Genomic DNA, 11914 nt, shown 5'->3' on the forward strand with positions numbered 1-11914 from the left:
CAGCTTCTCGAGGAGAAATCCCAATAGGGGTAAAATCTTTGCGTGGCAGGGGCAGCTGCCACTGAGACCTGTCACTCGACCCGTCGCCGCTAGTGGCAGCTGCCACTCGACCTGTCACCGCTATATGCGCCTGTCACTCGACCTGTCACATATATACGTGCCTGTCACTCGACCTGTCACAGATATATGCGCCTGTCAGTCGACCTGCCACGGCTATACCCGCCTGCCCCACGACCTGTCACAGATATATGCGCCTGTCACGGCTATACCCGCCTGCCCCGCGACCTGTCACGGATAAACGCGTCTGTCAGTCGTTCTGCCACGGATAAACGCACATGTCACTCGACCTGCCACGGCTATACCCGCCTGCCCCGCGACCTTCCACGGATAAACACGCCTGTCAGTCGACCTGTCACGGCTATAGGCTACCCGCCTGCCTTGCGACCTGTCATGGATACCCAGGTGAAAAAAAGTACACTTCTATAATGTACTTAAAGTGCTCTATTTTCGTGCACTAATTTCGTACTTAACATAGGCTACTAAAAATTCTTCTTTAGTACTTCTTAAGATAATCTTAAGAGCATCTAAGTGTACTCAACTGTGCTATTTTGAGACACCATGAAATATGAACTAAAATGTGCTTTAAATATACTATCTCTGTATTTAAAAAAAATATTTAGTTACCACTTGTAGTATGGGTTCAAATGTACTGTAAGCGGTATCTAAATATATTTTTTTAAAACACAGAGATAGTATATTAAAAGCACAATTTAGTTCATATTTCATGGTGTCTCAAAATAGCACACTTGAGTGCACTTAGATGTTCTTATTATTATCTTAAGAAGTACTAAAGAAGATTTTTTTAGTATATTAAGTTAGAAATTAGTGCATGAAAATAGAGCACTTTAAGTACATTATACAGTATCTCACATTTTTGTAAATATTTTATTATATCTTTTCATGTGACAACACTGAAGAAATGACACTTTGCTACAATGTAAAGTAGTGAGTGTACAGCTTCAGTATAAACAGTGTAAATTTGCTGTCCCCTCAAAATAACTCAACACACAGCCATTAATGTCTAAACCGCTGGCCACAAAAGTGAGTACACCCCTAAGTGAATATGTTCAAATTGGGCCCAAAGTGTCAATATTTTGTGTGGCCACCTTTATTTTCCTGCACTGCCTTAACCCTCTTGGGCATGGAGTTCACCAGAACTTCACAGGTTGCCACTGGAGTCCTCTTCCACTCCTCCATGACGACATCACAGAGCTGGTGGATGTCAGAGACCTTGACCTCCACCTTCAATTTGAGGATGCCACACAGATGCTCAATAGGGTTTAGGTCTGGAGACATTGTTTAGCAAGGTAGTGGTCGTCTTGGAGGTGTGTTTGGGGTCGTTATCATGTTGGAATACTGCCCTGCGGCCCAGTCACCGAAGGGAGGGTATCATGCTCTGCTTCAGTATGTCACAGTACATGTTGGCATTCATAGTTCTCTCAATGAACTGTAGCTCTCTAGTGCCGGCGGCACTCATGCAGCCCCAGACCATGACACTCCCACCACCATGCTTGACTGTAGGCAAGACACACTTGTCTTTGTACTCCTCACCTGGTTGCCGCCACACACGCTTGACACCATCTGAACCAAATAAGTTTATCTTGGTCTCATCAGACCATAGGACACAACCTCTGGATATGACGCTGAGCACATTCACTCAACTTCTTTGGTCGACCATGGCAAGGCCTGTTCTGAGTGGAACCTGTCCTGTTAAACCGCTGTATGGTCTTGGCCACCGTGCTGCAGCTCAGTTTCAGGGTCTTGCCAATCTTCTTATAGCCTACGCCATCTTTATGTTGAGCAACAATTCTTTTTTTTCAGATCCTCAGAGAGTTCTTTGCCATGAGGTGCCATGTTGAACTTCCAGTGACCAGTATGAGAGAGTGAGAGCGATAAGACCAAATTTAACACACCTGCTCCCCATTCACACCTGAGACCTTGTAACACTAAAGAGTCACATGACACCAGGGAGAGAAAATGGCTAATTGGGCCCAATTTGGACATTTTCACTTAGGGGTGTACTCACTTTTGTGTCCAGCGGTTTAGACATTAATGGCTGTGTGTTGAGTTATTTTGAGGGGACAGCAAATTTACTGTTATACAAGCTGTACACTCACTACTTTAAATTGTAGCAAAGTGTCATTTCTTCAGTGTTGTCATATGAAAAGGTATAATAAAATATTTACAAAAATGTGAGGGGTGTACTCACTTCTGTGAGATACTGTAGAAATGTACTTTTTTTTTCACCTGGGTATACCCACCTGTCACTCGACCCGGGTTCCGTCAAAGCTTCTGTCACAGTCACCAATAAATGTGTTTGGCTTGCCTTCAGTTTTGAATATGTATGCTAGTAGTAGGCTATTGCCAATAGGCCTTACTGTTATGTTTGGACATTTTTTTATTGTAGCAAATTCCTTAAGTATGTATACACAATAGCAGATCGAATTAGTAGCCTAGTAGTCACTAGTCCGAATGGACACAGGAATCAGGCGTTTATTTTGTGACAAAGAAAGTTTATTTTCAGCAGTCAAAAAAGACAATTTTTGATAATTATTTCGATTATTATAGCCTACATTGTCAATGTAAGCTATAATAATCATGGGGGGTGCGGTTGTTTGGTGTGGGGTGTAAGAATAGGATTTTCAAAATTGCAGTAAAACACATTCTGTCCAGTTGATTCGCTGATGATTGTCCCAACTGTCCAAACATTACAAATAGCAATGTGTCCAAACTTTTGACCAGTACTGTAAATATTTATACATATTTATAGCCATATATTTATCAAATGTATGTGAATAACACTTATTTCTAATCTTAGAAATGCATGTAAATTGCAGTAGGGGACTTTTTGGAAGTTTTATCACAACAAATTGTTGGTGAAATACTGAAAAATTAATAAACATTCTTTTTATATACATGTATTGGATTTTTGTGTCATTTTTTTTTTAGGTTAGCCTACTGTTGTATAACTTGGTTGCAAAGCTACATCAGTGTGTATTTGAGATTAATGTACCTGGCCTCATTAACGCAAAATAGGTAACAGTGTCATAATTTACATTGAAATGTATTGTCAAATCTTGCCTAAACATTGTTAGACTTTAATAACAAAACAGACCTTTAAAATAAGAATTTGTTTTCCTAGTCATCTTTTATTACTTAATAGTTACTTAAGAAAATATAACTGTAACGGGTCACGTGACAGGTATACGGTGGTAGGCTATACGAGTAAGAGGCGCAAGGCAGATGCTGTGACGGTTCGAGTGACAGGCGCGTATATCTGTGACAGGTCACGGGGCAGGCGGGTATAGCCTATGAAAGGCGTGTTTATCCGTGGCAGGTCGAGTGACAGGCACGTATATCTGTGACAGATCGAGTGACAGGCGCATATATATGTGACATGTCGCGGGGCAGGCGGGTATAGCCGTGGCAGGTTGACTGACAGGAGCGTTTATCCGTGGCAGGTCACGGGGCAGGCGGGTATAGCCGTGGCAGCTCGAGTGACAGGCGCGTATATCTGTGACAGATCGAGTGACAGGCGTGTTTATCCGTGACAGGTCGACTGACAGGCGCGTTTATCCGTGGCAGAGCGCGGGGCAGGCGGGTATAGCCGTGGCAGGTCGAGTGACAGCGCGTTTATCCGTGACAGGTCGACTGACAGGCGTGTATATATGTGACAGGTCGAGTGACAGGCGCATATATAGCGGTGACAGGTCGAGTGACAGGCACGTATATATGTGAAAGGTCGAGTGGCAGCGGTGACAGGTCGACTGACAGGCGTGTATATATGTGACAGGTCGACTGACAGGCGCATATAGCGGTGACAGGTCGAGTGACAGGCACGTATATATGTGACAGGTCGAGTGACAGGCGCATATAGCGGTGACAGGTCGAGTGGCAGCTGCCACTAGCGGCGACGGGTCGAGTGACAGGTCTCAGTGGCAGCTGCCCCTGCCACGCAAAGATTTTACTCCCTCTCGAGAAATCAAACAAATGAGTGCCGTTTTCTAAAGTCTATGAGCGCAGCACACACAAATAAACTAAATTGACATACTGCAGTTAAATTTCAAAATGTGGTGTTTTTATATTTATAACATTTGAATACAGTTCAGCAACATACATCACACGACCTGACGACCAAGAGAGCTGACAATTGACCATCACTTAATTTACCATCACCTCGCGACTGAAAATGTGACACTGATATGACAGTTCAACAAACAAGTTAATAATATTAAGTCACTTACATTTTAGACGAAATAATGACTGTTTTGGTCTATTTTAGTAGCGAAAATAGATCCGATGAATCCAAACAAAGATCACAACATAGCGCATCTAACAGCAACACTCAATCGTGTTTTGAATGATTCAGTGTTTTGAACAAATCGTTTGAGTCAAAGATTCAATGACCCATTCACAAACATCTGTCTCATTCTTGATGAATCGGCCGTTTGAACGAATCGTGAATGAACGACTCAATGACTCGCTTAATAAAACCGCTTATTTGCGCTCACTATCGACAAACCAATCAAATTTGTTCAAAACTTTTTTTTTTAAATCAGTCCAAACACATTTTAATTTTATTCAGGAGTTATGTATATACAAAACTATAACTTTTTATGACAGTAGTTTAGTGATAAAAAAAAAATTAAGTTTTTTTTTTTTTCAGGTTTTTTTTCCTCACATCCTGTAGCCTACTCGCGCCCCCCCCCCGGGAGAGTGTCCAGGGGGGCGCGCCCCACCGGTTGTGAACCACTGTAATAAAACCATGGTTAATAGTTCAATGATTCGGTGTTTCCCGAAACCATAGTCCAACCTTTTTTTAGTCTATGTTTCCAACGAACATTCGCAAAGGTTGTGTGGTGGAACGACAAAAAATGCAGAATTACTTCTCAGACATGTCCGTAATTGTAGCAAAAATAAATAAATAAATAAAATCTGGAATGACTATAGTTGATTTCTTCCACGACGCATTGTACTTTGGTAGTTAAGCAGCGAGTTAACGTCTATTGTATATTACAAGCGTACACACACACACACACACACACACACACATATTTAAGAATTTTTTTTTTTTTTTTACTTTTTTTACTACTGAGTAACCTATGAAATGTACTAATAATTATTATTTAATATATATTTTAGTTATATAGGCCTTATAATAAAAAAAAACAAAAAAAAAAACAATACAATGACACCTTTTAAACACATTTCATTTATTACCTACAGATTCTACACCAGTGAGTGTTTTGCATAACTCAAGTATTTCCAAAAGACAAGTGTTTCCAAATTCATTCAAGGCCACCAACCAATCATGGCTGTTTCGACATTAAACATAAAAAATATGAACAATCCCGAGTCTCACACTCATATAAAACACCTTTCCACAAAGAGCAACGTGGACACACCCAAAAATTCACCCTATATAATATAAACTACACCTTATAACTCTTAGTATCATAGTGAAAAAGTGTATGATGCACCTGTGTATATTATTAACAACACCCTTAATGCCTCAGTTTACACATTTGCATTTATGGGATGAAATGCTGAGGTGGCAAATGGAGGATGACAATTGTATTGAAAATCTACACAGCAAAAGTTATGTTTCATGGGTTGGGACTGAATTTGCACATACTGCATTTAATAAGAGATTGAGTGGATATTGTGAACAGCAGAGATAACAGCATCTTGGTACTCGAGCTGTCTGTTAAAAACATAATAAAGGGAATGTGCAGTGTTTATTGATAGCTAGAAAATAGTATAGTAACACTCTATTACAGTTGTGTGCAATATAATCCAGCATCAATTGGATTTAACGTCCAGCTGTATAATATGAGCCCAACACTGAAAAACATCATAAGACTGTATTAAATACTGTACACTAGCACTGCTCTTCCATAAACACTGTGCACAAGATCAGCTATTGCTCATTCAGTATTTAGAGCTTATGTCTGCTTGCTTTTCATTGGCTTTCATGCTAAACATGATTATTAGGAAAATACTCAATTGGAGCAAACTCTTATTAAGGGTCAAAATGAAAAAAGGTGATTTAACATATGGATAATTTAAAAGGTTATTGAAAAATGGATTTTAAAACTATTATATATAATTTCATAATTGCAATACATTCAGGTTTTCACAAGCATAATTTCCAGTGAAAATGTGACAATGTGATGCTTTCCCCATTCAGATGTGCAAATGTAACATACATATAGCTATAATGATGAATCTGACAGAAATAACCTGTTTGTTTTTTTCATTGTAACATTATTTAAATGAAGCATGTTTAGAGTAACAAGACTGCAAAATAAATCTATAATGTATTATTTAAAATATTAAGTAAATTTATAAAGTATACATGATAGTAGTATTGAATGTATGCTGATTTTAATTAAATAAAAACAATAAAAGGGCAGTAAAAATGTATTACTGTATTATTTTTCACATTACAGTAATAAGAATTTATATGGAAAAAATTATCATGTAAATAATGTTACAATTCAAAAATATTAAAGGATTAGTTCACTTTGAAATGAAAATTAGCCCAACCTTTACTCACCCTCAAGCCATCCTAGGTGTATATGACTTTCTTCTTTCTGATGAACATAATTGCAGAAATAATAATAATAAATATCCTGACGCATCCAAGCTTTATAATGGCAGTGATAGGGTTCAATGAGTATGAAGCTGAACAAAGTGCTTCCATCCACATCCATCCATCATAAATATGTGCTCCACACGGCTCCGGAGTGTTAATAAAGGCCTTCTGAACCGAAATGATGCGATCGCGTAAAATAAATATCCATATTTAACAAGTTTAACAAGTAAAATATCTAGCTTCCGCCAGACTGCCTTGCGTATACAAGTTACGAAGAAAGTGTAAACTGGTGTCCCGTCAATTACACTTTTTCCGTAAGTTTAATAGGGAAGGCGCAAGCTTTGTGAACTGCAAGGTTTACACTTTCTGCGTACGTTGAATACAGAAGCCGTCTGGCGGAAGCTCAATATTCGACTTCATAACTTTAAATATGGATATTTTTTTTACACAAACGCATCGCTTCGCTTCAGAAGGCCTTTATTAACACTCCGGAGCCGTGTGGAGTACATATTTATGATGTATGGATGTGGATGGAAGCACTTTCTTCAGCTCATACTCATTGATCCTGTTCACTGCCATTATAAAGCTCGGATGCGTCAGGATATTCATTAATATCTTCTCAGATTGACTTCGTCAGAAACAAGAAAGTCACATACACCTAGGATGGCTTGAGGGTGAGTAAAGCTTGGGCTAATTTTCATTTCAAAGTGAACTAATCCTTTAATGATGCATAAAACCTGTTTTCTTTTGCATTTGGGCTGAAATGTGAATCCTTCATGAAAGGGGAAAAAATAATTCAATTATTTTCACAGCCTAATGAAATATTGGCTGATAACCTTTTGTGTGTGTTTTGAGAGACAAAATCAACTAATTAAATCGGTTTCATTCATTATCAATTGTTGGGACAGGATGTTTCCTGTTTTTATTATGATGTGCGACTCTGCCAGATCTGAGCCTTTACAAAACGGCCTGGCATGCCATGATAGTAGAAGTACCATCGGTAAGCAGAATAATACAAACATTTAATAGTGGGAATAATTCTTTAAGCTCATGCTCATAATAGAAAACGATCCAACATTTTTGCTAAGCAACACCCCAATTCAGTTTTTCTGTGGACGTGGTACATAAACAGTACAGAAATGAAGTTTGACAGCATGAGAATGACCTGAGGTAGCAAAAGATGTCACACAATCAAATGTTTACCCAGAGATAGACAGCCAGAGGCCATTAATGTGCTTCATTCTCGAATATATTACACTCAGGATACAGCATTTTATTATGCTAAGCTCAAATCTTTTAAGGGGCGATAGTACTATGGTGTGGTTTCAGATGCCGTTCTCTCAGCGTTTATCATGACGGCCTTTAAGGTGGAAGGGCGCTGAGACAAACGGGTCACCAGAAGCCATGTCAGACGTCAGATTGTGATGATGCTCACCACTCGGTTTGTGCTCAGGGTCTGTGTTCATGGGTCCTTCGTAGTGTCTGGAATACTTCGAAAGTGCCTGGGGTCGAAAGGGCAGAGGCGTCACTTGCCCAAGGATGCTCTGGTCAAGGGAAGAACCTGGATGGGGGTGTAAATATCTCTGCTGGGCCGCAGGATTGGTGTAAACCATTCCAGGAGTTTCCTTCTTCCTACCAAAGGGGGCTTGGAGGAAAATATCAGGCTGTTGAGGCTGAGCTGGCGGACGAGGAAAAGGTGCATTGGCGAATACATCTCCATCGCTGTCACCGTCTTGTCCGATCCGAAATGGAGCTTTGGAGAAGACATCGACGCCTGGATCTGCGCCTGAATGATGGGTATGTGACACCAGCTGTGGCGAGTGGTTCTGAGCGCGGACAGAAACCAGAGAGGACTGGTTTTCAATTGGTACCTCGGATTCGGAAGACATCTGGAGGTTCCTTGAAGATGCGGGGCTTTGGTCATCGTCGTCATCCGAGTCTTGAAGTAATGGTCGGGAGCCACTGCAGTCCAGACTTGGAGTTTCTTCTCCACTCACCTGTGACCTCCCCCCATCTTTTTCTCCATCGTCTTCATCACTGGAATGAAGACAGTCCTCCACGGGGTCTTCGACATCCCCTCCCTCTAAAAGCATTCCATATCCATCACTCTTCCTTCTGGCTTCTGCAAAACAGAAAACCGTAAAAAAGCAAATTGATAATTAGTGACATTTTCGCAAAAACTCTACAGTATGAATTCAATAGCAGGAGAATCATTATGGACAATCAATGATTGTGACCAAAAAGTATTTTGCCATTCTGTAGTACTACAGAATGAAAAACAAAAGTTTGAAACAACCTGAATCCTCTATTGTTGCAGCCTGTATCAGGACAATGACATTACTGTGCCTCCTCTATCGGATAGTTTACCCAAAAATCATTTACTCACCCTCCTGTCATTCCAAGCACGTATGACTTTCTTACTCCCACTGACTACAAAAAGAGGAACTTTGATTCTGTACTGGTGTTTTTTGAATGAATGCGGACTGGAGAGTTCAAGCTTCAAAAAGGAATCAAGTCTACTGAAGCCATAAGGTCACTTTGTGTGAGCAACAGATTAAGCCAAATTTAAGTCATTATTCCATGGAGATCAAGTGCATGAGAAGTAGAGATGTCAGTCATTCTTTTGAGTCAGATCTTTTCAATTGGCTGATCCAGTTCACAAAACCAGTCTGAATGATTCGTTCACAAGTCAGACTGATTCTTGAGTTCATCTCACTGCCTCAAAGAAGCAGTCACAGCAGTTCAAGAGTTAACAGCCCACTGAAGAGGAAGACTGTTAATTTGGTCTCTTTGGCAAATCTCTCTGGTATTTTAGATGCGTTTTGGTTGATCAGATCACAAGTGGACGAGGGAGACACATACCCGTTCACACCTGGTGTTTTAATCCGTCTCTTTTCTCCACTTTCAGCCAATTCTGTCCTGATTTCTTCAAGGGGAGGGTTTATGGGTGGGTAAACATATGGGCTTTTTCAGATCTTTCGATCTAATGGACAAAATAAGCTCACGCAATTTACATATGAACGCTACCGGAGACAACAGAAAAACGCACAGAGAGCAGCTTTCGTTTCTGCTTTGACAGCCGTAAGACCGGCCGAACGCTGGAAATCAGGAATGGTGAGAGAACACTGTGCTTGGTACGTTTTTCGTCCTCAAACCAAACTTGGTTCTTTAGCCGACAAAGTTTAAATCATGTCTGGCTAGCGCACTTCCCATAATGTTTACCCATTAGGACAGTAGGCGGAGAGTAGGCGGTCTATTGTGCTGTTCGAACCCATTCGACCACATGAGCTTTTCCACGACGAAAGCAATCTGGTTGAATGCGTTTTCAACTGCCTCTGGAAGTGGTCGAAAGTGGACAAGCTCAAAATGTTTTACACCCCGTTTACACCTGTATTTAGTGTCGTCCACTTGTGATCCAATCGACCAAAATACATCTTAATACCAATAACAGGGCCTTTGTCACAAAAAAACTATCATATGACTTCAGAAGACATTGAATCTAACCATGAGTCATATAAATTATTGATACTTTTATTATTCTTTTTTGTGTTGTGAAGCTTGAAGCTCCAGTCCCCATTCATTGTGATTCAATAAAATAAAAAAAGGCCAGTATTGCTCAATTTCTCCTTTTGTGTTCCACTGAAAGAAGAACATTAAACAGGTTTGGAACAACATGATGGTATTTAATGATGACAGAATTTTAATTTTTGGGTGAACTGTCCCTCAAGATGAGGATCTATGTGTTCAAAAGTATGTTTAAAGGGATAGTTCACCCCAAAAATGAAAAGTCTGTCATCATTTACTCGCCCTCATGTCATTCCAAACCTGTACAACGTTCTTCTGCAGAACACAAAAGAAGAATGTTGTTAACCAAACAGTTTTGGTGACCATTCACTTGCATTGAATGGACAAAAACGAGCACTGAGACATTCTTAAAATGTTCTACAGAAGACAAAAAGTCATACAGGTTTGGAACAACGTGAGTGAGTAAATGCTAACAGAATGTACATTTTTTGGGGAGAACAAATAAAATGGGGGAAAAAAACAAATGATTCAGGAGCACTCCAATACACAAGATGGCTACACAATAAAGCAATAGAGCAATACAGGACAAATAAAGCACATTCTACTACAGTATAATCCACAGAGACGCTACTGACTAACACCACAGGAAATACCATGAACAGTCAACATCTATAACAGCTACCACTGACAAACAACAACCTTGTTTCCACAAACTGTCACCCTTCATTTGAACACATTTCTGAGAAATGTCAAGTCAGAACTTTTAAGTTCATAAACTAATAAACTAACAGGAAGAGCTAGTACTTTTTTCCAGGACGATCAATATAACAGGTAGGTTGAGTGTGCAATTATATATATTATATATATATATATACACACACACACACAAACATTGACAGTCCTACATTTGTTTTTTGAAAGTTGTGTTAGCAATAGACAAGTTTAATTAACTCACCAGAGCTGGAGTTATAAAATGAATCAACAAAATACCCTAAAGAAAACATTGAGAGCCATGGAAACAAGGAGGTTACAGAAAACACAATGACTGAACTGAGATCAGAGCAGAGACGTGATGCAAGTCTTACCTTTAGGATGAAGTAAATGGTTGGCATTAAATTCAGGATTAATACAGCAGTGCACTAAGATTTAGTTAAATTATCAGTGCTTACATCCTAACACACGATAGAGGCATGGACAGTGTTGATTATCTGTGTAAAATGTGCTTTTGTTTGCATATATATATATATATATATATTATTATACAATAGCTTATAAATGTATTTTACAGTAATATACTATATGCTGATGAGGCGGGATGTGGTAGCATTATTTGAGTGCAGATATGTATTGATTTGACAAAGATAAACATGTACAATGCAGCACAAAACCACTTAAGAAGTGGCTTTAAAGGGCTAGTTCAACCAAAAATCATTTTCTCACTAACCTTTTTTTCTGTGGAACATAAAAGAAGATATTTTTATCCATACAATGGGAGTCAATGGTCACCAAAACTGTTTGGTTACCAACATTCTTCAAAATATCTTTAGTGTTTCACAGAAGTCAGTCATACAGGTTTGGAATGAAATGAGGGTGAGTAAAAGACAGAATTTTCATTTTGGGGTGAACTATCCCTTTAACAGTGAGAATTGAACCCTAAACTAAAGTGTTACCAAAATCTTTTGTAACATTGTCAATATCTTTAATGTCATGTTTGATCAATTTAATGCATCC

The 11914-nt window shown here is 39.4% G+C and overlaps 1 protein-coding gene across 13 annotated transcripts in view; it reads right to left on the minus strand.

Moving 5' to 3' along the window:
* Positions 1–7347: 7347 nt before the first annotated feature.
* Positions 7348–11914, minus strand: part of aak1a (AP2 associated kinase 1a) — a 77266-nt gene continuing 72699 nt past the window's right edge. For all 13 annotated transcript variants that reach the window (XM_051903100.1, XM_051903101.1, XM_051903098.1 and 10 more), the window contains one exon: positions 7348–8780. In XM_051903100.1, coding sequence (XP_051759060.1) covers positions 7999–8780 — 782 coding nt within the window. In that variant the 3' untranslated portion in view covers positions 7348–7998. The remainder of the gene's footprint in view (positions 8781–11914) is intronic.

Source organism: Ctenopharyngodon idella, chromosome 8 (genome assembly GCF_019924925.1).
Source record: "Ctenopharyngodon idella isolate HZGC_01 chromosome 8, HZGC01, whole genome shotgun sequence".
NCBI lineage: Eukaryota > Metazoa > Chordata > Actinopteri > Cypriniformes > Xenocyprididae > Ctenopharyngodon > Ctenopharyngodon idella.